This window comes from Saccostrea cucullata, unplaced genomic scaffold (assembly GCF_032062105.1).
Source record: "Saccostrea cucullata isolate Sc308-1 unplaced genomic scaffold, CSIRO_AGI_Scuc_v1 ctg90, whole genome shotgun sequence".
Taxonomy (NCBI): Eukaryota; Metazoa; Mollusca; class Bivalvia; order Ostreida; family Ostreidae; genus Saccostrea; species Saccostrea cuccullata.
Genome location: NW_026940868.1, coordinates 739,664 through 767,565, shown reverse-complemented (window position 1 = coordinate 767,565; position 27,902 = coordinate 739,664). Strand labels below are relative to the sequence as shown.

The 27,902-nt window shown below is 34.1% G+C and overlaps 2 protein-coding genes across 2 annotated transcripts; one reads left to right on the top strand and one right to left on the bottom strand.

The window, feature by feature from the left end:
* The first annotated feature begins 1,445 nt into the window (after positions 1-1,445).
* Positions 1,446-24,298, top strand: LOC134256497 (echinoderm microtubule-associated protein-like 1). The gene is made up of 19 exons (XM_062739135.1): positions 1,446-1,542; positions 2,058-2,074; positions 2,314-2,422; positions 4,829-4,978; positions 5,190-5,262; positions 6,448-6,462; positions 7,174-7,275; positions 7,420-7,521; positions 18,623-18,760; positions 18,894-18,993; positions 19,193-19,350; positions 20,892-21,017; positions 21,203-21,334; positions 21,719-21,875; positions 22,483-22,580; positions 22,804-22,891; positions 22,980-23,075; positions 23,322-23,452; positions 23,912-24,298. Exons 1-19 carry the CDS (start codon positions 1,538-1,540, stop codon positions 24,035-24,037), a joined length of 1,923 nt encoding a protein of 640 aa, XP_062595119.1. The 5' UTR covers positions 1,446-1,537; the 3' UTR covers positions 24,038-24,298.
* A 361-nt stretch (positions 24,299-24,659) lies between these two features.
* LOC134256545 (uncharacterized) lies at positions 24,660-27,042 on the bottom strand. Its single transcript, XM_062739223.1, has 3 exons — positions 26,139-27,042; positions 25,710-25,824; positions 24,660-25,182 (listed from the first exon to the last, which is right to left on the bottom strand). Exons 1-3 carry the CDS (start codon positions 27,040-27,042, stop codon positions 24,660-24,662), a joined length of 1,542 nt encoding a protein of 513 aa, XP_062595207.1.
* Between the last annotated feature and the right edge of the window lie 860 nt (positions 27,043-27,902).

Here is a 27,902-nt window from a genome sequence, read left to right as displayed (position 1 = left end):
TCCTCTACACTTTAATTTCCCATTACATGAAAACTCCATTGTAGTGGAATTATTATAAGAGCGGTATTTACGTTTATACAGCTAGATTTTTTTTTTGTTTTTTTTTTTTACAAAATGAACCCGTACGTGAGAAAACAACGCTTAAATATTTAAATTCTTTCATATTTTCTATCACTAAATTGTCATAATAAAATTTCCTTTTCAACATTGGCCCTTTCGAGAATACGCAACATGACTGTAATGTGTTGTCTTTAAAGCAGTCACAGTGACTTTCTTTAGTTTCTTGTTTTTTTAAAGAGGGTTGGAGTGGGGGGGGGGTAATAACTTGATAATCTCCAACCTATATATTTTGAACATTGACAAGTTTGGATATTTAACTTAAAAAAGTGATTCATGGATTAACACAGAGATGTACCAATCCAAAAATAGGCCAAATAATATGCATTTGGGCCGTTGGATATATATATACAGGTATATATATAAGGAGTTGGAGTTCTCAAAATAAAAAAATAAACGCAGCATACATAGCAGTATACATGTTAAGTTTTTATTGAGTTGGGTAGATGAAAATTTTCTCATAGGGGGATCATTGTATTTTATGATAGTCTGCTAATGCAGAATGCTTAAGAAATGCATACTTCTTGCATTACGACTATATGCAAAATGATTGTACCAAAAATGTGAAATATGTCTTCCCATGTCAAACAAAATTAATAGTTATGAGAAAACATTTTCAAAAATTAAACGAAGTTGTACATATTTGTAAAAGTAATACACATTTGTAAAAGTAATACAGTACACAATTTGTAAAAATAATACACATTTGTAAAAAAGACAACATGTTTATTCACTAACTACAACAAGGACAACAATCCTGTGTAGCCAAAAGGAGAGTACATGTATTTTATCATCTTAAACGAATAAACAATTAATGTAATTAATTTTGTATTAAAAAAAATTCCCGACAAAGTTATCCTATAATTGACTTTAGGTCATACGCAAAGTAGTTTTAACTTAATAGGGTTTTTCCCTGGAGTTGAAGAGTTCCACAAAATGAAGGGCCTGTGTACAATACTTTTAATGTCACTCTACTAGTATTTATGGGTTTGTCCACCTCTTCTAAAACAAATTTTGATAGGTAAAAATCTGGAATTTATATTTTGTAATTTTGGTATATTTTTCTTTGAATAATGCAAACATTTTCATAATTTGATATCTTTCAAAAACCCCTGGTAATGCATTCTGATTTTTGGCTATGAACATCTGATGGCACTATGATCTTAAATTAATGATATCTAGAAAAATTATCAGTAGGTAAGGTACCTTGCGTATGTCCTTCAGACTGATTTGCATTCGAGCGTGCAAAATTTTTATACCCTATATTTAAAGACATTGAACATGCAAATCCTCTACACTTTAATTTCCCATTACATGAAAACTCCATTGTAGTGGAATTATTATAAGAGCGGTATTTACGTTTGAGTCCGATTTTTTGTATGCTTTAGAGCATTTATCAATCAGCATTTCAACACAGGAAATGGAGTAAGTATAAAACTTTCATTAATAGTACATGGATTTGTATTTTATTCTAATATGTTGATGCACGTTGCAGCTCTGGAGTAAAAATCTGATTTCACTAGTATTTCTAGGTTATCTGGATGTTACACGTGCATCTACATTTATTGAACAATGTCTTTTATCCTTGCTGATTAATTTATTTTCCCGACATATAAAATATATTAGTTCTGTCTTTTTCAAGAAGATACCCATACAAAGCCTTGCCACTAACTTTAGAAAAATTATATTTGGGCCGAGGGGGGGGGGGGGGGGTAGTCTGTTTGCACATCTGAAAGCTTTCAAAAAAGAAGGATGTGTAACGTGTTAATTGCAATTTAAATTTGAAGTTTATAGCATAATTATTTAGATATATAACAACAGTGAATTTTTGTTTTGTTTTGAGGAATATACATAATTTTTCTACGTTGAAATAACGTTTTTCAATATCGGGACCTTTTGTTTCTGACAAATTGTTTTATATTTTCTTTGTTTATTTACAGAGGCGAAGAAAACGCAGGTATTTATGAATAAATTTATGAAATGAATGATAGATAGATTTTAAAATGAATGCTGTTTAAAATGAATAACCTATGTAAATTAATACATTTTTAACGAAGAACAAAATGCCAAATAAAAATTCTGATCGTGTTCAATGCTCCATCATCGCAAAATGAAGACCTGTTATGATATTTATGTCACTGTGTAAAATATTAATTAACAAACAAGATTCTGTATGATTATTTTCGTTGTCATCAGGAGATGTGAAAATCTACCTGAAGGGCAGACCTATTTATCTGTACGCCCCCACTACTGTGGAGGAAACAACTTCTGATCCACCTTCTGAAAGTCTACAACTGGAGTGGGTGTATCCTTAACTAACCACGAGTAATGGGTCTTAATGTCGGGGAATCTTTATTATTTGCTGCACTTATATATTTTGCTTTGGTCACTCGCGTGGCCCAGTGGTTAGTACGTTTGCTCTAGAGTCGGGGAGTGTGCAATTGATCTTCGTCGCGAGTTCAAATTCCACTGCGGAACGCGGGGGCCTTTCACTCCGTAAAAACCGGTTGAAGCAATAAGTCCTGGCACGAAAAAAATCCCTCAATATTCAATAACCCTGATTGCCGGTGAGCATAGGTATAAAATTTGTAACCCACTTCCACCAAGTGGAAGCGTCTCAAAATTTTCTCATCCTTTTTGTTATGTACAGTATATACTCTGACTCTAAAAAAAATTTACGGGTACTTTTGTTTCTTCCTTATTTATAAAACAAACAGATAAAACTTCTTGTTTTGAATGACTAGGTGACGATTGTTAAAATTCAAAATACATGTACGTGCATAGTAATAATCAGTTCATCAGTATTATTTAAAGGCAAAATAAAAAGCGCGACTCTGCTAGGTTAAAAGTAGAACTATTTAATTCACAAAAGGATTACTTAGTATGGGATTAATGAGATTTTAAATTTCTTAATGTAGCACATTTTGCTTGTTTTCAACACAAAATTTTTCACATGTCCAAGAAAATTGAATATTAAAAAAGTATTTTGTTTTTAAAGTTAACACAATTACGAAAGCCCATTAGGATCAATCTAGAAAAAAAGGCGTAATAACGCAAAAAAGGGCGTTTATAACGCCTTTGAAAAGGCGTTATTACGCCTTTCCATTCTAAAGGCGTTATTACGCCTTTTTAAAAAGCGTTATCACGCCTTTCCATTCTAAAAGGCGTTATTACGCCTTCCAAATGGCATTACGCCTTTCTAAAAGGCGTTATTACGCCTTTCCAAAGAGGTTATAACGCTTTTTGAATAACCATTATTTTGCATTTAACAGGCCTGTGCTCTTACCCCCCCCCCCCCCCCCCCCCACCACCACCCCCACTCTACTGGCCAAACTCGAGGGGGGACTTCTCAGTCAAACTTTGTTTAAATGCAATAATTTGCCACAGTTTTACTCACTGCAACAAAATATTCAGGAACCAAGCACCCAATAATTAATTATAATATTTATTCTGTATAGCACTGAAGACTTTTACCCAAAAGTGTGTATGTGTGATTGGGGGGTGGGGGGTACCACATTCGCACTCTTACTACTGACCTACTTGAAAAGGAAAATGGAAAATGGAAAGGTGTTATTTTATGTTAATAAATATTTGAAATATCTAATTAAAACCATCTTTATTTTTGCAATTCTCTATATTCCTGCACATCACACTGACAACTTTTTGCATTCGTATTTAGAGAAGGCAACACTACTTGTGAAGATACGATATAGACAGATGTATCTTGGAGCTTTGCTTGCCATGGATTAAAATTCATGTCATTTTTTTTACTCTTCACTTCTTGGAAAAAAGCAGGCAAACTATTTGCATAGGTAAAATGAGCAATTGAAATCAATGATCCTTGGTAGAGGTGTGTCTGGTATTAAAGAAGGACTTAGTTGGTTCAACATTGAAAATATATGACGCATTTAAAAATCTTTTTTCCTGGAAATCTAATTGTTATCTGTTTAAATATTTTTTGGAGAAATTAGTCCTATATCAAATTGTAAAATTCAGGTCCAAAAGGTAAGAATTCTGCACCACCCCTCGGTTGGGCTAAATATGTATTATAGTCATGTATTCAAAATAAAGCCTTTTGGAAAGGCGTAATAACGCCTTTTAGAATGGAAAGGCATAATAACGCCTTTTGGAATCGAAAGGCGTTAAAACGCCTTTTTTCGCGTTATTACGCCTTTTAGAAAGTCGTTATAACGCCTTTTAATTTGTTTTCTCTAGATTAATCCTAATAGGCTTTCGTACACAATAAACAGTCTACTTTTTGACATTTTTTTGCGCAGGTACTGTATATTTCGATTTTACATCAAGTAATGTTCGCAACGACTTTAAAGGTTTTTGTAGACCCCCCCCCTTGTCAAATAGATTAATAAATTATGATATTAGTAGAGGTAGAAAAATTTAAACTCCCTTTCCTGTATTTGATCATGCACATCACTATATTTTCACGACACCTTATTTTCGCGAGATAGCCAATTGGTATAAATTTTTAAAAATAAGCAAAATTTCTGTGGGCTATGGTTTTGGTTGAATATAATCCTATAAACAGATATACTTGTATGCGAGAATGTAATTTAACGAGCAGACAGACTCGCATAATTTCGTGAAAATAAAGATATCGCAAAAAAAAAGTGATTCACAGTATTTACTATTATCAAATTGGAAAAAAAATGTCTGAACAAATTTGGTAAAGAAGAGATTTCCTTAAAACTAAAAGCTATGGATACCGTGGTAAAGACTGCCGCTCTAACCTGTATTACCTCCCCAGCGGGGAAATCATCTACTTCGCCGCCGCCACGGTCGTCCTCCAGAACATCGAGGAGAACGCCCAGAGACATTATATAGGGCACACTGATGACGTCAAGTGGTGAGTGTGTGAGTAGTGGATAAAAAGTTAATATCTAGATTTTTTAAGTTAAAACAAACAAATAGCTTATTAACAATCATATAACATGAATTTTGATTTAAAGAATTATTGTAAATTTGTTCACAGACGAATTTGTTTGCTTTTGGGGGGGGGGGGGGGGTGTGTCTATAATTATGTAAATCATTTCAATGTCCCAGAGATTATTTTTCAGCCTGGCTATTCATCCTGACCAGGTCCGAGTGGCCACTGGGCAGGTGGCGGGGCATGACGCTGAAGAAGGCAAGGTAGGCGTTGCGCTCTAATGGATTTCAATTTAAAGGAAAATGTAGGCGTTGCGCTCTAATGGATTTCAATTTAAAGGAAAATGTAGGCGTTGCGCTCTAATGGATTTCAATTTAAAGGAAAATGTAGGCGTTGCGCTCTAATGGATTTCAATTTAAAGGAAAATGTAGGCGTTGCTCTCTAATGGATTTCAATTTAAAGGAAAATGTAGGCGTTGCGCTTAGCTGCAGATCTGTAGCTCTCCTAAAAAAAATTGATAGACCGGAGAGCTACAGTGCCACCCATTGAAAAAACTGTATATTTATTGCGCACAAAAAAGTGCGCTCGGTTCTCGGTTTATTTCTCCATGTTTTTAAACTGGAATCTCAAAATATTACTAACCGTGTGTTCCTTACATATTCTTTGACTCATTCCACAACAAAACATTCCTTATAATTATCGTTAATAGTCCTCCTGGCCCTGATATTGCAATTATCGAACATTGCGCTTATTCATACTTTCATTTTGGTTTCAAAGATAATTCGGTCCAATATGCTTCGTTTATATGTCAACAACGAAAGTACTTGATAGAGTAGAGAGGATTTTTTTGAAATCTTCCATTTTATGCAATTTAGGTAAGAATTTGGAAGAATTAATCAACAACCGGGCGCAATTTTTTGTGCGCAATAAATATACAGTTTTTTCAATGGGTGGCACTGTAGCTCTCCGGTCTATCAATTTTTTTTTTCGGAGATCTACAGATCTGCAGCTAGCGTTGCGCTCTAATGGATTTCAATTTAAAGGAAAATATCTCTAACCTCTGTAATAAAAAAATTAATCAATGATTAAGGATAAAAAAATTATTAAAAATAAGTGTATAACATATTGAATTATTTTCTCATTATGCTCATTTTGAACCACGTAATATACGGTGCTTTGCGAACAAGTATTATTTAATCCTATTTTATAAAATTTAATTGTACATCTATGAAAATTCTTACGTTGCATCAATGGTATGTTGTTTTTTTTTCAACATTTGATTAATACTTGTATATATATATATAAGACAAATATATGTTAAAGACAAGTAAGAACTACAATTCATTGGATGGCATGTAAAAGTACCACCCAAATATGTGTTCAGACGTTATTACCCAAATCGTAACAATTGAATATATTTATTGATTTTCATACCATTGTCCATTCAGGAGTCAGCAAGTCTTGTAAGTAGAGTGTTTTAAAAATGTTTGCTTCTAGTCCTGCAGTGACATAGCTTCGCTTTTGAAAAATAGGGGGTGGGGAAGGGGGAGGGGACAACCAAAGAAAACCCGAGAAACTTAATTACCCAAGCTCGAAAATCTTAAAATTATTTCGGGGTGGGGGTTAGGTTCCAGCTTCTTTCAGTCTCAAACAAAGTACACTTATTTAACTAGACTGCAATCAGACTTTCGATGACCATTTTCTATAGTTAAAAGTTTTGTCTGGAAAAAAAGGGAAAAAGGGGAACGCCCCCTACCCCCGATGCTACGCGCCTCTTCTGGCCCCAAAACCATAAACGGAGAACAGACTTAACTCAAAATTTCAAATCGATATAACTTTCAAAATAATTTCGATATCAAAATAAAATTTTCAACATTTGTTTCAATTGATGTATTTTGCACAGTTGCAAACTTTTAGGCTAATACATCGAACTGTACTGAAGAGATTAAAAATCAAAATTTTGACTTAAGTCTATTTTCAGTTTATGGTTTTGGGGCCAGGTCTTTTGTATTAACATGTCCTTTTTAAAATTTTCATCATTTTAATATACTCTGGGTATGCTTTTATAATTTGTAAACTTTTCTTTTTTTGCGACTGATGAAGGGTATGGTTCTAATACGTATGTATGATGAGCATATAAAATGTGGTCAGTTACTTTAATAATTAATTAACAGCCCCACGTTAGGATCTGGGATTCGTCTACACTGGAGACACTCCATGTTCTTGGGATTGGGGAGTTTGACAAGGCGGTGTGCTGTCTATCCTTCTCCAAACTGGTAATGCAGGATTTTTATATTGTTTTCTTGTGATTTTCGAGCTTTCAACAGTAACATAATCCACATTCGTACATATATTTGACATGATATTATCAAAATCTATGATCTTTAAGACTTTTAGACCTATTTGACTGTTGTTAACAGGATGGCGGTAATCATCTGGTAGCTGTTGATGAGAACAACTATCACATCATGTCGGTCTGGGATCTGACTCAGGATAGTCCACAAAAAATATGCGACACCAAGGTAAGTCGTCTGCAAACAAAATACCAGACAGTTTTAGATGCTTCTAAAATGAAAACCACGGGCAAAGCGTATACTCAACTCTCATTCTGCCCTTTGTTGAATAAGAAAATATTTTAAGATCACATTTATTATGAACAAGTTCAAAATTAAATGCATATACTACATACAATGTACTAATATAAAATACCAAACGATTCCATGTATTTTTTTTGTATGACTATGAAGTGATATATCACCCATTCTCAATATAAGGGCACAAATGCCTCTCTGATTTTTTAAAAAATGAAGTTCAAGATAACAATTTTTCTATCAATTACCTTTGAAAGAAAGTATCTGAAGATTTTGTTTCCAGATTTTTTTTCATCAAATTATAAAACATGGAATAATGACAAGACGATAAAGTAGAGGGTGATTTTATTCAGAAATGTAGCTTGAAATGTACGTTACTCTTTCTTCAATGTCCAAAAAGATATGTAAAAAAAGATGTAGTCATTCAAATCACAATTGGAATATCTCATCTTGACACCAGCACATCCTACCAACTCTGTCAGCAACATATTTTCTCGGCATACGAACGTGCGTTTGATTTTTCCTTTCAAAAAACAAGGGTTACTTTTTGATCCAGATGTATAAAAACATTTTTTAAATATATGCTTTAAATTTCTCTCTCTGTTTTGTTTAGAGCGATCAGTTTGGAATCTTGTCATTTTCTATAGATACTGGAACCTAACATGTACATGTAGTAAAATTCAATTTTGTAGTTACTGTCTTTTTAACATATACTGAAAGGAAAAAGAAACGCAGGGAAGCATAATCTTCGAAAAAATTTTGACCACATGACCGAAAATTATGAAAATTGGTCAGAAGAGAAATTTGGTTACTGTGCACCAAAATCAGTATTCAGAATTACTCAACCGTAAAATTTATGACGTCACGTAGTGAAAACGCTAAAAAGCCCAAATCACGTGCAATTTGATAACGACGAGTTTTCCAACAAGTCTTGTTGCATTATTTGTGCATATGAGGTATGCACATCGTTTTTCAATATTAAGAGACATTATGGAATTCTTGCAATCTTTGTACAGTTTACGGAAGTCCAATAGGGTCTTGTTTTCGAATTGCCCAATTAATGAAAAAGGCAACAAAGGTTTACTAAGCAGTTTTTTGTAAATTTTCCCTAATAAAACTTGTTACCCGTTGTCAGAGAGGGTCTGGCATGGTTTTTAATCAACCGTGACGATGACGTTAACGCGAAACAGAGCCATGTTACGAGCGGGTTATTCGTCCTGCCATCTCTTAAATCGCCACCTTACTACCACAAAAACAGCCGTTTATACAGTAGACGATTATAATCATTACATTCATACGAAATTTAAAAGAAAACAATTCCGCAATTTGGTTTTTTGAGCCAGTCAACTTACTATTGTATTCCTCTCACTGGCGCATGCGCACGCAATTTGACTGATCTTTTTGCGTGGTTACTTATGCCAACTATAGCCAGGATTTGAAAGATAAACACTCTGATGAAATTCCATGCAGAAAAGAAATAAGACTCCGACAGATGCACGGGAGAGACATTGAAGATAATGAGAGTTTTCGATTTTCACTTTTGGGGGGTATCGTCATATGAGCTTCAATAACTCATGAATTATTAGACAAAATGAAATGGGAATTTGGTTATATCTTTTTGAAAGATGATTTTAAAAGTTAGATAGGAAAACTAAAACATATTTTAAGAAAAACAAATTTAATTCACCTCAAAAATTTACCCTGCGTTTCTTTTTCCTTTCAGTATATATCCATGCCGATTTAGAAAACTGCGTAAATGTAACGTACATTTCAAGATAAATTTCTGTTTAATAAAAAGCTTAAAATTAATCTAAAAATTCATCGTTTTGTTTCAGTTCATTCCAAAAAGATTCTCTATATAATCGCATTGTGTTATATGTCACAATCACCACTATAAAGATACGATTGCTCAGAATATGAGTAGGTACGTACATTTCAAGCTTGTAATAATATGTAAATAAGTAATAAGAAAATACTGAGAAAAAAAGCAATTATTGACATAAAAATCATTTCAATGAAGCGTTTTAAGGCAGTAATTTAAGAAATTATAATGTAACAAAAAAGGTTATTTGTCATCAACTATGTCTCGTCACTTCGGTAACGTTCATTTTACATATTATTGGGGAGTCCCCTCCACCTCAGTTCATTACCATTCTTTTGTGCTCTTTCGCTGAAATTGACACCGGTCGTAGCCTAGTTACTTCTACCTGTGTGCAAAGGTACAGACAAAAAAATATAAGAGTCAGACGTATTTTGCTATGATCTAACAAATGCTCGTGTATGGCCATTGAAACTTAACATAAATCTATATTCCGAATATATCCATCGACAGTTTGTTAACAATTTCTTTTAGTATGTTGCAACATCGTTTTTCAAATCACAAACATACGTGCTTTTCAGCAGATCTGGAAAAATATACTGAAAGGAAAAAGAAACGCATATTTTACTTTTAAATTAAATTAAAATTATTATTTCGAAAAATGTTTTCCAGCATTGTTATCAAACATTTTAATTCATCTTTAATCTACAAGTTCCAAAATCTTGTGTGACTTTGACTGATAATTCCTGAGTTATTGAAATTGATATGTCGATACCCCCCAAAATTAAAATAAAAATTCTCATAATCTCCCTTGCACATTGGTAACAGCCTTGAATTTTCCTGTGCATTGAGTTCACCAGAGCATTTATCTTTCTCATTTGATTATTATTCAACTCTTCCGACAATAGTCTTAATGGTTGATAGAAGCTGTATTATTCCAAAGCCAACAAATCCCCCCGCCAAATGAGTGCCACGAATTTTCATTTTAGGATAGAATTTACAGAATCCAGCTGGTTTGGTACACGTGAATGTTTGTGAGAAAGTCTCGACAAACACTGGCTACACTTTCCCAGAGTGAACATGCTAAAAACATTACGCACATGACGTGTACGTGCGCGCGTGAGAGTAAAATCGACGTTAAAGTTGCCAAGCTCGCGGACCAAATTAGAGCAGAGAATTTCTGTCAATTTTAGGGTGAAAATATTGGTATGATAGTTTTCTGTATAAATATCGGTTTCAGTGATAATAGCTTGACAACAACCGAGGTGACATGATGAAAAGCCCTGTCTTGATGTGACGTTGTTACGCGTCAACGTCACCGCCATGGTTGGTTGGAAACCTTTTAATTTACTCTCCGACAACTGAAAAACCCTTTCTTGTTGAAAAGTTTAAAACAAACTGCACAGCAACATCTTGTTGCCTTTTCATTCACTTACGCAATTCAATTACTGGAACCATTGTAACTTCCGTCAGCCATACCATGATTGCACGAAATTTATACTGATTTCAAATGCGGAAAACGATGTCTATATCTCCAATGCATCGATTAGCACCACAAAATGTGATCATAAAATTGTCATCATCAACATGCACGTGTTTTTTGGCTTTTTATCATTTCCCCTACGTGACGCCATACATTTCATGGTTGAGTAATTTTGACAGCAATTTTAGTGCACAGTAATCAAAATACACATTTGACCAATTTTCATAATTTTCGGCCTTATAGTTAAATATATTTCGCTATTATGCTATTATGCGTTTCTTTTTCCTCTCAGTATATAACCCAAAATGCAATGATTCAAACAAAACTGAGTATTGTGTGCCTTTCAGTATTTGAAATGTACGTGACCGTCTTGTGTTCTGGGTTTATTTGTTTTTTTTTGTTTCTTTTTTTTATACCAATTATAAGCCTATGCATACATTGTTTTATTTTGAATTATCAACAATAATTAAATTAATATTGACGAAAAGTCGCATATTAAAAGTAAACCACCTGCAAAAAGGTTGTCAAAGATGAATTTAAAACACTTAAAAATAAATTTTCTAGCATGTGGTAACAGTCTAAAACATTTACGAGGATTGGGGGTGCATTTAGATGGATTTATGTGGCCAGTTGTCAAATGGATTGTAACGATAATTTTGTTTCGCTCGTGTAAACGCAATTCATTGACTAAATTAAAAAAATATGTCAGTTAGAAATACGTAAAATGTACGTTACCATACGTAACGTACATTTCAAATATAAAAATCAATTCTCTTCCACAAGCGTACGTTAGACACGCAATATATTGATACTATTTGAACTTGCATATCATAAGAAATGCATCATACAGGTTTCGTATTCAGAAATATATACCAGGTATCAAAATTATATTACATAAAATTGACCTTAATATTTTTTTTTCCTAAGCAGAAACGTTTCTTTTCATTAATTTTGGGATTTAGCCGACCTCCAACCTTTGAAACTTTCCTTTGTGTACACATTCGAGTGTGTGAAAGTATGAGAATACATGAAAATTCGTGCGAGATTCACTTAAGAGCCAGTCCGCGAGAAAACCATGCAGAACTGTCCAAATCGAAGGTTGTCATATCTTAATGAAATTTGGTGGGTAGTTAGACTTTATAATATGTTATTAAAAAATGACCAAAAAAATTCCCATCATTCAACATGGCAGCCGTAGGCAGCGCCACCTCCTTTTTGCACATTTAAGTGCAAATGCACTTAAAAAATTCAAGAAAAATGGTAAAATTCACATTTGATTTATTTTACTCAAAATTAAACTTGCATTTCCATTAAGGTATTTTGAATAACATAAGACTATGTTCTTTCAAAATTCACATTTATCATAATCAAATATGCAATATATCAAAGGGCAGACAACTCTTGAAAATTGGCATGATGCCAATTTTCAAGAATTGCCAAAAGTATTACAAATTTAATGCCCAAAATCTTCCAAGACCAATCTTTGAAATTATTTTTTTTTATTTAATTGTTCAAATATAACTCTAAACATTATCTTTGCCAAATATTGAGCTTGGGAAATAATAAATAATTGAGATATGGGGATTTACAAATTGCCAATTTTCGAAAAAATTGCTCAAACTCAAGTGGGTTACAAAGTCAAATATAGTACTTTATATTATAAATAATTGTTGTTAGATGTTGAAACATGTAAACATTTTCTTTGAAATAATAATTAAGAGTGAAAAATATTAAAATCAAAAATTAAATAAAACTAAATTGTCAGAAATTACCCCTAATATGAGGATTAGCATTTTGCCAATTGTTTAGAATGAAAAAAAAAACATAATAAATTGTATTGGCTTACTTGCAATTTTTCAACAATCATATGAATATATATGTTCCTTACATTTTGTAAGTTAGTTTCTTTATAATAAATAAAAGGGAAATTACAAGTATTTAAATTCAAACGGACTCAGTATCATTCATATAAAATTTGAGATTTGAACATATAAAATTTGAGCCTTCAGTAAGTTGTTTGCTAGCTGCAGAACTGTAGCTCTCCGAAAAAATATATATTGATAGACCGCAGGGCTACAGTGCCACCTGTATTTTTATTGCGCATAAAAAATGCGCTTGGTTCTAGATTAATTCTTCCAAATTCTTACCTCAATTGCAAAAACGGCTAGATTTCAATAAAGTCCTTACTCCTTTATCAATTAACGGCATGGTTTACATCACAGGTGCTGGAGGACAGGACCCCCCCCCCCCCAATACAATGTGATATAATCTATCCTATCAATTTAGAATGGGTGGACTTAACTAGCCAGAAAAAATGCTGCAAATTTAAGTTCCATAAAATGTTAATTTTTTTCCATCATATAAACCCACGATATCTTAACTGGTATTTATGGTACGGATGTGAATTTAAAATGCTCTTTTCGAGGTAAACTAAATAAATATCGAAGGCATGGTGCCTGAAGATTTGTTGAATATCAATAGATAATCAGGGTCACGTATTTTTCATCGTCTGAATACATAGTCAGCGCATGTTTGTCGGCTGTTCTTACGAAAACTGTAGTTGTATATTGAACAAAATAATGTCATATTTAAAGGAGAAGAGCCGACAAATGTGCGCTCACACTTAATTTAACAAAAAACATGTTCTAAACAAACTTCTCGCTTCCATTGTTATTACTTCGATTGACCTGTTAAATATTACAATTCATCACGTGATGTCCACCTGCGAGTGAACTCGTGGAAAATCTTCAACCTGACCTAGATGTAAATCACTATGTTTGGTGCCGTTTTCAGAAATTAGCACATTAAATGTTGTTTTCATTTTGCGTGTCCTCACATTTAAAAAAAAAAAAAATCATAATGACATCGCTGTAATATTTCAAACACGTATTCGAATTTCTAGAGAGAGAGATGGAGAGAGAGAGAAATGTCAACAATGACACCGATCGATAGCCCCGCCTCCTATTAATATTGATAGCGCGACCTAAAAACCACTCCGGGTACATGTCAAATTCCGGAAGACGACACTAATGTATCGTTGTTTCAATTTTGATTCATGGCAATAAGGCATTGCTTTTGTACATATGTTCTAGCTAAAATAACCATGTATACGTCGCTCTTTCTAGTGGTTGTAAAATATTTTGGATTCACTTTATTTTCAACTTGTTAGAGTAATCTCAAAAAGATCCAAAATAGGGCGTTAAGTCCACCCATTCAAAGGTTTAAAGTTACATTTTATAAAAATATCTACCCTCTCTATAGAGAATGTAGGGTAGATTTAATAGAACGTTTGTTTTAGGTAATTTTTCGATTTGCTGGTATAGATCTTATCACAAATACGGCAATGAAAGATATTTTATGAGAAAAAATTCGAAAAAGCCTAGGGGTCTATATCGAAGGGGGGTGGGGGGGGGGGGGGGGTGGGGTCCTGTCCTCACCTGTGGTTTACATCTGTACGAAGCGCGTTAGACCGAAATATCTTCTCAATTCCAGGTCCAGGAGGGCTATTAGAAACAATTATAAGGAATGTTTTGTTGTGGAAACGGTGAAAGAATATGTTAGGAACACACAGTTGGTAAAATTTTGAGATGACAGTATTAAGAACACGGAGAAATATATCGAGAAACGGCGCATTTTTTTTTTGTGCGCAATAAATATACAGTTTTTTCAATGGGTGGCACTGTAGCTCTCCGGTCTATCAATATATGTTTTTTTTCGGAGAGCTACAGTTCTGCAGCTAGTTGTTTGCTTTCTGTCAATTTTAAATTGGTACAATCTTGTAAAAATACTGACAGGGGATATTATACAAAAAGCTCCATAAAGGAGGTTAAGAAAATGAAAGATGCTGGAGTTTACTCTTATCCCACTTCCCGAATCAAACAATTGTCTTCTTTTTTCGCTTGGCAAATTCTTTTCAGGTAAGTTTAATTTTAACCCCCCCCCCCGGGACCCTTTCAAAATCGTTTCTACGTCACTGCTATGACTGCAATTTTTGTGAATAAGAGATTTTATGAACATGAATAAATCAACTTTATTTAAATAATGGGGGATTGAATTTCTAATATATATATTGTTTATAAATTTGTTTATTTAAGGTGATTTAATCTGAAATATTTCCGTTCCGTTTTTCTTTCCTCGTTTTAGCAATTAGAACCCTTTTCATTTTTCATTATTTTATCCATTTCAATATTAGTATGTAAATTGTGGAGAGGTGGATGGGGTTAAACGATTGGGTACTAGATATACTCGTATATTTAATATCCTGACCTTGATTGACTGACACGCCCCTCCCCCAACTGTTTTCAGTGGATACATATAACATTAAAAAAAAAACAATTTATCTCTGTCTGCAATGGTACATGTATTAATAACACCATTATGGTTATTCAGAAAAAGTATCAAATATTAATTTACACAGCCTTAAACAATTTTATTAATAATGTTTTGAAAATAATTTTGGCAAAATTTGATAGCCCCCCCTCCCCCCAATTTGAATAAATATGAATCCAGTTGTAACGTGAAGCGGTCACCCATCCAAGGGTTAAACTGGCTCGCCGTTGCTTAACTTGAGTCCTAGTCTTAGAGCTTTCTAAGCAGATTGGAACCTGACTTCAGATACGGCAACCTCTGCCGTCCACAGACACGAAGTCTGTGTATGGACACTAAGTCCTAGCTCTAAGACTTCCTAAAGCAGGACACCAGTCACTACGCTGCCACCAACTTTGTAACGTGAAGAAGCGGTCACCCATCCAAGGGTTAAACAGGCTCGCCGTTGCTCAACTTGCCCGGAGGGAGACTCTACCGCATCACCAGAAAAGCTAGCTCACTGGCGAGGCAGTACAAGTTCCCTATACATGTATACTGTCCGCTACACAGTCTTTTATCATGTATATAGTCAGTATTAAATTTTTACCACTTTGTACTGCAAACTAGCAAAGTTTTGGCTGCAGTAACGACTCATACTTTCTTTGGGGGGGGGGGGGGGGGATAGTACCCTCCCCCGAATAATTTTGCCAATATTTATCGTGGAGGGTCCTATATCGGTGGGGTACCTAAATTGGTGGCATCTCCTTTTGAGCTGATGATTTTTAATGTGAGTTCTGACTTTATCAATATATGAATGTTACGTAACACAGTAGTTTAAAGTATGTAATGTAAAATTAAAAATATTCCTAGGAATGACAGTGTTTGGTTAACTCAAAAACTTACTAAATTAATGAAACCTAAACAATTTACATGTAGATTAAAATTACAAATTATTTTTGAATTTGTTGAGAGTATGCAATCAAATACCTGTTTGTTTTCTTATATTTTCTCAAATGATGGAAGAAGAAGAAGTTGCTAAGACACTTAGAAAACTAAGTGCGTTTATATTGAAAATATATGATTTTAGTTAGTCATTCCTCCATGATTTTTCTATCCCTCACTTATTTCATTATTACATGTTTCATATGTGTTTTTCTTTTCCTTTTCATTTCTGATTATGTATATCATATACTTGTCCTCTGACCTGAATGTATATGTTGCAAATATTCTCCATTGTCCTCATGTACCTGAAATGGTTTGAGTGAATAAAATGATCTTGAACTTGAACGGGGCCAGGTGCCTTAAACAAAATATCAAATGTATACTTTGATGAAAAAAAATATGTTATTATTTGATTTAATTTCCTATTCAATTGTACTTGTTAGGAAAAATTTTGTATCTGTTAAACGTTAATTACCATGAAATACATGTAGATTCCCCGAGGACAGAACCCTATAGAAAATATACCTACTACATGTATATGCCCAAAATAGAAAAAAAAAACATCCAATGAACTTTTATTTTTTTATTACTTTCTATGGAATTCTTGGTATTTTTTTTATAGTTGATAATGTAGGTTGTCCCCCCTCCCCCACACTGAAATTGCTTCCTATGGGCCTGTTACATGTATTTGTTTAATCAAGCTAAATTGTTATTTTTTACATTCAAGTATCTTAAAATAAGTTTTCCCTCTATCATAGTGCAATAATACTCCACAACAATTCCCTAGGTGAAGAAAAAATGATCATACATAACTTTCTTCTTTCCATATTGACATACCTAGCTGTCACTTTTTACCCAATAATACAAAAGAGTTCCAACAAGGGGAGATAACAATTAAACTCCAGCAAATTGGTAACAAGAGGGTAAAATAAGCAAAAGAAAGTTATATGAAGTGTCCAAATCAGTTATTCCTCTTCTAAAAAATATATTAGATTAAGAATCTTCTCTTTTTCTTTAAATATCATAGAAATAATCCAAAAATATGGTAAAAGACTGTTATTTAAAATATGTGAAATTGTAGCAAAATATGGTATTTCAAAGTTAATTTACAGCAGGTAGATATTATTTCCCAAGCTCAATATTTTAATACAGAGTAGACCTAAGATCATTCTTAAAGTAACAATTAATTTGATTTAATTTCAACCTTGGTCTTGAGAGAAACGAGCGTCTAAAAATGGCTAAAAAATCATACTCATTTACTTAGGATCTATAAATAGATGTGTAAAAAATAAAATATTCATTTGATTTAAGTTTTTCCTCATTAATTGGACAATGACTTTGACAATAAAACAAAATTTGAAAATAAACTGATGACAAAAGGTAACTTTTTGACTTGATCAATTTGCATACATTTTCCATTAAATTTTGTGTGATTTTCGACAAATATGCAAATGAGCTGTTACTAAAAATAGATGCAAGGTTCGACATTTTTTTGTGGATATTCTGACTTCTACCTTTATGTAGAAAATTTTAAGCCACTAAAAATTCCTAAGTTGCAACCTTCCATTTGGACGATTTTTTGAATTTTGCATGGTTTTCTCGCAGACTGGCTCTTAATTCGAATTTCATGGTAACGTACATTTCAGTAACGTACATTTCAAATGATCACTTTTAATGTAAAAAATAATTTTTAATTGTGTTAAGCAAAACGTCTTTGCCAGTTTACAGGATACAAGGGGTTGCTTATTCAGAGTCGTCTCATATTTTCTACTTAATATATATTCTTAATGGAAGAATATAGGTAACGTACATTTCTTTCTTATCTCTACGATTGAAAATGTCTTTCATTCCGTAAACATATTTATAAAAGTTGCTCAAATTGTTCATTTTCATGTTACATTATCTAAGTAGGAGTAATTAATCCTTTGAAATTTCAAATTTAGCCCATCAATAAATAAAGGAGAACAAAACTATCAAGTGTATAATCTTTGTGTTTGCTTGTAATTTGGTTGAAATAGAATTAAGCGACAGGGACATTGAACAATAAAAATTATTTATTATCACAAAGAAAATGTATTTATTGTTATGAAAAGAAATATATATGATACAAGGTTTTAACTTATCAGAAAATTTTTACTTGAGAATCAAAACTATATATTACACAGAGGGGATTCAGAATAATATTTGCCTCGGCGACAGTAACGTACATTTCAAATAGGCTACTATATTTGAATTTGGAACTCCTTAAATACCTTTTCAGATCGATAATTATATGAATTCTTATTTATTGTTATATGACTATTTATAATGTTGATTTAAAAATTACATCAGTGGTATTTCTTTTAAATGAAAATGAGGCGACATTATTTGAGCCCTTATATTGAGAATGGGTGATATGACAAAACAAACACAAAAAATAAGCAAAGAAAACTAAATCAAATTGAAATGATACATTGCTTTCTCAATAAAATTTTATTTTTCAGTCCTCAACAGAAGTTGTGCTGGGAGCTGAGTTCCACCCCCTGGAGGAGAACAGCATCATCACCTGCGGGGGTCAAGGGCAGGTGTCCTTCTGGACGTTAGAGGGAGACTCCTTCTCGGAGAAAACAGGAATATTTCATGTACAATGAAACATTAAAAACAATAGGTTCTGCTTAATAAGATTTTTGGTTCTTGTCCATATGTTGATGGTCTTCTTTAAATGTCATTTATTACCCTTGTACACATGTATTGCAGTAATTTTTTTCTTCCTAGGACTATGAAAAGCCAAAGTATGTGTCATGTCTAGCATTTGCTGAAAATGGGGATGTTCTTACTGGAGATTCAAATGGAAACATTTTCATCTGGCCACAAGGTAAGCTTGGATCACAGCTCTAGGGATTTCACCTTCTTTTATTAGTAAGTGAGATAAATTCACCTTCCTTAATATAATTTTTTTTTCTAATTCAAATTGATGAACATGTTTCTTGTAATTGATCAGTTTCCTTTAGAAACCTGATTGTACATATTTTGAAAATGAACTTAAACGACTCAAGTTTTAATTATTTTTAAAGGAAGCAATACAATTTCCCAAGCCATTGAGGGAGCACATGAGGGTGGGGTTTTCACTGTATGTGTAATGAAAGATGGAACTGTGTTGTCTGGAGGTGGAAAAGACAGAAAGATCATACAGTATGACAGTGCCTACAACAAGACAGGGGTAGAGACAGAGGTAATTAAGACAGCTCCTACACAAAGACAGGGGTAGAGACAGAGGTAATTATGTCAGCTCCTACACAAAGACAGGGGTAGAGACAGAGGTAATTAAGTCAGCTCCTACACAAAGACAGGGGTAGAGACAGAGGTAATTAAGTCAGCTCCTACACAAAGACAGGGGTAGAGACAGAGGTAATTAAGTCAGCTCCTACACAAAGACAGGGATAGAGACAGGGGCAATTAAGTCATCTTCTACATAAAGACAGGAGTGGAGACAGAGGTAATTAAGACAGCTCCTACACAAAGACAGGGGTAGAAACAGAAGTAATTAAGACAGCTCCTACACAAAGACAGGGGTAGAGATAGAGGTAATTAAGACAACTCCTACACAAAGACAGGGGTAGAGACAGAGGTAATTAAGTCAGCTCCTACACAAAGACAGGGGTAGAGACAGAAGTAATTAAGTCAGCTCCTACACAAAGACAGGGGTAGAGACAGAGGTTATTAACACAGCATCTCGACAAAGACAACAGTCAGAATTAGTTTGTCTTGCTTGTAGATTTTCTTCTTTGCCATATTCTTATGTGCAAATATTTATGAATCGTTCTCTTTTATCAGTGCTTCAGAATCTTTTTAAATATTTAGACTTGGGTAAGTTTAGAGGGTTATTTAATCAATGACTATTCAATGCAAATCTCTTTACCTGCATGTTTATAATGAAACAAATCAAGCAATGCAAGTCCCACTACAGGTTTTATTTAATAGATTTATTGTCAATATCATACAACATATTTCTGAGGCAACACTTCCAAAGAAGCCCTCAGTATACACCTCACCTGGGGTGCCAGGATCTACCTGGATCAGTAGTTTATTTTATAAATTATTGAATATTTCATAATAATAAACATTTCAATTATTCAGTTTGCCCGCGTGGCGCAGTGGTTAGAGCGTCTGCTCTAGAGTCGCGAAGTAAGGAGTCAATCCTTATGTCGCTGGTTTGAATCCCACTGTGGGACGTGGAGACTGGTCCTTCGGATGAGTCCGTATAAACCGAGGCCCCCTGTCGCAGTAGGTGCTGGCACGAAAAAGATCCCTCACTGCTCAAAGGCCCTGAGTGCCGAGCATAGGACAAAATTTGTAGCCCTCCACCGGCACGTGGTGGCGTCTCCATATGAGTGAAAAATTCTCGAGAGGGACGTTAAACAGCATACAATCAATCAATCAATCAATATTCAGGTTGTCTAGATATATATCATTTGAAAAAATGGTGATATATCAAATTCTTGTGTACAAAGAAAAGATTGGTCAATATTGTAAAGTAGCACAATTGGAGAAAAAAAAAAACAAGAGAATAATAATAACTGCATATTTCAAGAAAATAATAATTGGATTTTATAAAAAATATTTTTATGAATATAAAGAATTAGCTGCAGATATGTAGCTCTCCGAAAAAATATATTTTTTTTCAAAGAGCTATTGATCTGCAGCTGATAAAGAATTTGAATACACTCGCTTTCAACTAGAGGTACAAACACATGTAAAGATGTCCTATTACAGTTAGAGGAGAAGTATGGGGGTGTGAGGATGCTGAATGAAGGCAATGAAGGGATGGTTCTGGTGGGAACCACTAGGAACTGTATATTACAGGGTTCCCCTGATCTACAACTCAATGCCATCGTACAGGTAGTTATGTCATAATCAGACACATAAACAATAGACAATAATTTTTTTGATATCGTTAAAATAAAGTATATATTATATTATTTGTGTTGCCTTCTCTTCATTAAAATTATTGTAAATGTGAAAGGATGTGTAAGTTATCTTATTTGCCTATTTTTTGGTGATTGATTATCAAAATGCTTCTGTAGGGTCACACGGATGAGCTATGGGGACTTGCCTCACACCCTAGCCAGCCTCAGTTCTTGACCTGTGGGTCAGACAAGCAGGTCTATATGTGGGACAGCACAAGTCGTTCAGTCATCTGGTCTACAGAAGTCTCAGTAAGTATAGACTAAAGAAAGATTCTGATAGGATTGGAGTTTATTAATACCATTATTAGTGTATTATATTATGTTGATGACCATTGACCTGTTAAGCTGATACCCTGACCTCTGATTGGTTTTCAACCATAAGCTGTGTTTTTGTCTTTGAAAATTTATGATTTTACCTTGAATGAAAATATTTAATTTTATTCATTAGACAATAACATTTACATAACTCTAATGACAATCAAATGTAGAGGAGGATCTTGTTAATTGTAATTAACAAGATGTACTCTACAATGAGCTTTGTAAAGTAATATAATTACAATCTCTCCATTGCTATATATAAATGCACTTAGTGATCAAACAAAAGTGAGATCTGAAAACTTTGAGCCATTTTAGGAGCCAGCCCACAGCTGCTGTTTTTACCCTGAAGGAAGTGTTGCTGCCATTGGGAGTGGGACGGGAGCCTGGTTTGTTCTGGACATGGAGACACAAGAAGTGGTCACTAGTAACACTGACGGCAGCGAACAGATAGAGTGTGTCCAGTACTCACCAGGTAACTAGTCAGTAACAGATCGAGTGTGTCCAGTACTCACCAGGTAACTAGTCAGTAACAGATTGAGTATGTTCAGTACTCACCAGGTAACTAGTCAGTAACAGATTGAGTGTGTTCAGTACTCACCAGGTAACTAGTCAGTAACAGATCGAGTGATTGATTGATCTGTAGTCTACAAAGTGTATGTTCATAATTTTATATACAGACTCTGGTGGTCAATGATCATTGGCAAAATTTAACTGGTTTTTTGTTGTTGTAATTTTGTTGGTAGCTCATATATGCAAGAGATCTTACTTATAACTATGCTGAAAAATAATTGTTTATAGATGATTTAATTTTTTGGTCTCTCATGAACATTGATTTCACAATAGTCATGTTCACACAAGTTCTATTTGGAATCATAATTTATTATTATATGCCTATTGAAACAAACACTGGATCATGATAGTTCAGTAATAAAAAATTGTCTTCAAGCATTTGTAGGTTTTGTCAGTAAAAATGAATCAATATGCAAACATCTATTATGAAAAAAAAGTTTTATGAAGTTCCAATTAGGAATAGATATACCCTAGTATATGGTATATCTGGAGACTAAATTCTTTTACAGATGGCAGCTACCTTGCTCTTGGATCCAGAGATAATCACATCTACATCTATGAAGTAGCAGATGGAGGAAAATCATATAATGCGGTTGGACAATGCACAGTAAGTAAATTATGATTACAGTTTCCTTTGTTGTTTTGTAAAAATTTATAAAACTTGTGTTTGAGTGTTGATTAGCTATAGAGAATGAATTTTGTCAGGAAAATTTATTTCTGGAAGATTTTTAAAAAATGTGCTTCAGGTTTCTGTAGTCAATTATTATGCATGTTTGCATAGCATACAGTTTGTACTTTTACTATTTTATTACCATCTTTGTTTTCAATAGGGACACAGCAGCTTTGTGACACATCTAGATTGGTCGGCTGATGGTTCCTACCTACGGAGCAACTCAGGAGACTACGAAATTCTGTACTGTAGGTCTCTATAAACTGACTCTACCACTTTTGCCTTGAGAAATTTGTTTTATATAATAGCATTACCTCTGATTCAAAAACATTTCAGGGATGATGCCAAGCTGTGAACAAGAGATTAACATTTCTGCCATCAGAGATGTAGAGTGGGCCACTGGATACTGTACCCTAACCTTTAATGCTGCAGGTACTTACCACTCAAATATCTGAATGATGGAGAAGAATGTATTCATTGAAAGGGGCAAATATTGAGCCAGCAGCAGTCTGTGGGCATGTCTTAACACATGCACTTGTTTGTGTTTTAAATAAGTTTCATAGTTATAGCAATGCATTTTCAATAATATTTTGTATGATTATTCCTATGTACATGTGTATTTCAAAATTTTTGGATAAAAATTTCAATGCACTTTATAGCTGTAATATGAAATTTTAGGTGTGTGGCCTGAGGGAGCAGATGGTACTGACGTGAACAATGTCTGCAGATCCCACAATGGTCAAATTCTGGCCAGTGCTGATGACTTTGGAAAAGTGAATCTCTACCACTACCCATGTTCTCAGCCTAAGGTAGGTGGAGTTAACCTCAGATCAATCTTCATATATGTTGTTAACCTCAGAAGTATCAGCCTGATGAAACACATGGAGATAACGAACAGTATTCAAAATCAAAAGTCCATAAAATGGTACAAAATAGGACAGAGCAAACACGGACCTCCAAAACATTGGAGATTGGATCACCTGATGTTATAAATACATCATGTGTTGTTTAATTTGATTGAATTTTATTTTTTAAATTAATTAATAGCTTTGCAAAATTGTAAAGTAAAATTACTAATAAAGGATTTGAATTATTGTCATTTGATAATTTTAAAAATGTTCAAAAATTGAAAGATGATACAAGTATAATGATGACAAAAGGCATTAAGAAACAAGATCAAAAACTCCCCTACAGCGTAGGCTTCTGTTATTAACATCTTATGGGGAAAAAGTGTTTTTTTTTTAATACATATATATTTTATTTTACAGGCTGATAAACATGTATATAAAGGACACAGCAGTCATGTGACTAACGTAAGCTTCCTGTTTGATGATTCACGCTTACTGTCGACTGGTGGTAGAGACATGTCCATACTGCAGTGGCAGGTCGTGTAGAGGAAAACAATGTTATTTACTAGGTTAAAATGAGGAAAAAATGTTTTAAGTTCCTTATCAAATAAATATAAATTATTTGTAATCCTTACTACAATGTAGTCAATTGTAAAAAATAAGGTTTAAGCAGCCAGTGTGAAGATTGCATGTTTAACTCCCTCTATGACTTTTTTAGTTCTTATAGTCTGTTGTAACATTTGAAAATGAACATGTCCATAATGGAATTTTTTTGTGTGTGTACCTTGATTTTTTTTTTTATGTATTTTTCATATTTTTTAGACAAATATAGAATAAACATTTTTGTATTTGTTCATATCTGACTCTTTTTAATTATAAATTTATTTTTCAGTATAGCATGTTATCTTTTGAAGCTTTTCTATGCCTATTATTTGACTGATACAGAATGGTTACAGAAGAAAAGTAGCTAATGTACATGTAATAACGAAAAGGTCTAGAATAATTTATTTTGAACACAAAATAATTGGCAGAATAGCTTAGTTAGCTCACACTCTCTGATTCCTGCACTAAAATGTGAAATAATTTACAAAAATTCAGCAGTACATTCCGTCTACCATATAAAATTGTGGCTAAAATGTTATATGACTATGTTGAATTAAGTTCTTGATTATAACACAGACACATCGGTTAATTCTGTATATGGCCGTTCTTTATCATTTGTTCCCTGTTCTGGGTTCAGTGAGGCATAGGCAGACGTGGGACGATTTGAGGGAGACTGGGAATTGAACAAAGATTCTGATTGTTTTCTTAGTTCTGTGTAAGTCTGTTCTGTTGTTCCATCACTCTGTCCGGGGTTCAGTTTGGTGTAGATAGAACTCTGGTGATTTATAGACCCAGTGGAAGTGGACAGGGGTTTAAATGTTTCAGTTAGTCCTGTGTATGTATGATCCTCTGTTCTGCCATCACCTTGGGTCGGATTTAACGTAGTATATGCTGAATTTGGATCAGTCGTACCTTGCATAAAAGCTGTCAGGAGCATTGAATCTCTGCGACTAAGCCCTGCATAGGTATGATCTGTAGAATCCATACTATGGCCTGGGTTCAGGGAAGTGTACGTTGAATCAGAACGAGTCATCTTATAGCGTTCTAGTGAGACCATTGATGGTTCCTCATCATTGCAGGTTAGGTCTCTGGTGTACAAAAAAGAAACTGTCGAGTTGAAATAACAGCATATACAGGTACATTTGCTTAAAAGCAACAAAGTGACTTTTTTCTAATCATTCCTAATAATGGGCTATTGGACAGTACTCCAACATTGACAAAGTCAACAAGACTCAAGAAAAAAGAAAAACTGCAATATTTTTTTGAAAAAATAAGCACCTGAACATTTTTTTTACTTACATTGTGGCAATATTTCAATTTAATAAAACTACTGAAATCAGTCAATAACTTTATGAGATACCAGTACTGTAAACCAACTTTTATTCGCGACGACTTTATTTCGCGATTTGCCGGGGGTAAACCAGCTTATTTAGGTTTCTGACACATAGACTTAATTTCTCGCACGCGAATAAAAGTTGGTTTACAGTATATTTTAGGTCAGCTTACTGCTGAATAGGGAGAACAATTTGACCCAAAATGGTTTATGGAAGCACAATGCAGCAAAATATCATACAATGTTGATTTAAAATCTTGATTTTATGTCATATTTCACCTTTTTTTCCATCTTTTATTGTACATTCTTATGGAGAAGATACCAATTCCAATACATATAAAGAATAATGCTCCACTGAGTGTTAATCCAATAAGTAAACCATTGTCATCAGAGGAATCTGAAAAGAGAGCCTAAAATAGAAGAAGGTTCAAACAAAATTTTGATTTTGTTTTTGATTTTCTTTTAAATCAAATGTAGGTTTACATTCATTTCATTGACATAGGCAATAAAGACTTGCAGTGAATATGATATGGTCTAGTCTTTGTTTTCTCTTGTTTTCTACGAAGGATTTTATTATTGTCATTAAATTTCCTGTCACTATAAACACAACTGCCATTGGTAAACATTCAAGAAATTTCATACTGAACTACAACAGTAGAATGAATCTTTGGTTTTTAGGGACTTTTTCCATTACCTGATCAATATGTTTACCTGTAAGTTGAATAACAAACTCAGAATCAGTTGTATTGTTGTCTGTAGTGGATTCAGTCATCATCTGAGAATAGGTAGTTGACTTGACTAGGGATTCAGTGGTAATTGTTATTGATGTCTTTGTTAAGGCCTCAGTAGTAGGTCCAGTGTTGGTAAGATTTAAGGCCTGTGTAGTAGGTCCAGTGTTGGTAAGATTAAAGGCCTCAGTAGTAAATCCAGTGTTGGTAAGATTGAAGGCCTCAGTAGTAGGCCCAGTGGAGGTTAGATTAAAGGCCCCAGTAGTAGGTCCAGTGTTGGTAAGATTGAAGGCTTCAGTAGTAGGCCCAGTGGTGGTTAGATTAAAGGCCTCAGTAGAAGGCCCAGTGGTGGTAAGATTAAAGGCCTCAGTAGTAGATCCAGTGTTGGTAAGATTCAAGGCCTCGGTAGTAGGCCCAGTGGTGGTTAGATTAAAGGTCTCAGCAGTAGGTCCAGTGTTGGTAAGATTAAAGGTCTCTGTGGTAGGTCCAGTGTTGGTTAGATTCAAGGCCTCAGTGGTGGGCCCTGTGTTGGTAAGATTCAAGGCCTGAGTAGAAGACTCAGTGTTGGTAAGATTTAAGGCCTCAGTAGTAGGTCCAGTGTTGGTAAGATTCAAGGCCTCTGTAGTAAATCCTGTGTTGGTAAGATTAAATGTCTCACTAGTAGGTCCAGTATTGGTAAGATTAAAGGCCTCAGTAGTAGGTCCAGTGCTGGTTAGATTCAAGGCCTCAGTAGTAGGCCCTGTGTTGGTAAGATTCAAGGCCTCAGTAGAAGACTCAGTGTTGGTAAGATTTAAGGCCTCAGTCAGTAGTCTGAAGTATGGTGTCAGTTGTCGTCTGACTAGGTAGCTCTGAACTTCCAGGGAGTGAAGTGACTGCAGTGGTGGCATCTAATGACAATAGAAATGAGAAAGTAAAATTTAATTTAAAAAACAGTCTCAAACTATTTCACACTCACAAGAGTGAAGTAAATATTTAATATTATTCCAGCCTATTACCATCCTTTTATACGTTCGGTTTGAGTCGATTACAAACTACCATCCCTATGTTGTTGCCTTCCATACTTTTGATTTGAAATACTAGTATACGACACATATGGAGATAATGAATAGTATTCAAGATCAAACGTCCATAAAACAATACAATATAGGAGCAGAGCAAACACGGACCTCCAAAACATCAGAGGTGGGATCAGGTGCCATAGAGGAGTGAGCATGCCCTGCTGTCTGGAGCAAGTCACAAACTATTTGCAAATCAATTTTAAGGAAACCATCTGTTCCGAACCCCGGTTCTTACTTAGGACATTGTTTAACGAGGAGAGAAGGAAGTCCAGAAAGGACATTTTGATCATCAGATCAAGTATAAACTATCGTTTTCTGATTACAACACGTCGGAATTAAGAGATAGTTTCCTCGAACTCGTGTCATTTTATGGAAGCTCTGTTGTGACTACCAGAATCGTTTACCAATGGATAGAGTATTTCAGACTTGGTAGTGGTCACGTGGAGAACACGAATAATCAGAAGGGGCCCAGATATTAAAGATAAGTAATAAAATTAAACTTGTTTTCGTGTGGTGATATTTAAAAATTTTTTTATTGATTTTTTAACGAACGTTTTGGGGGTGAAAAAAGTACTACTAGTATCTGCGAGATTTATTCCATGTATTTTAGAATGGTAATAAAAGACGAAAGAGATTGAAAACTATTGAAAATGTACAGCTATAAATAATAAAAGAGTCTAAACAAACTG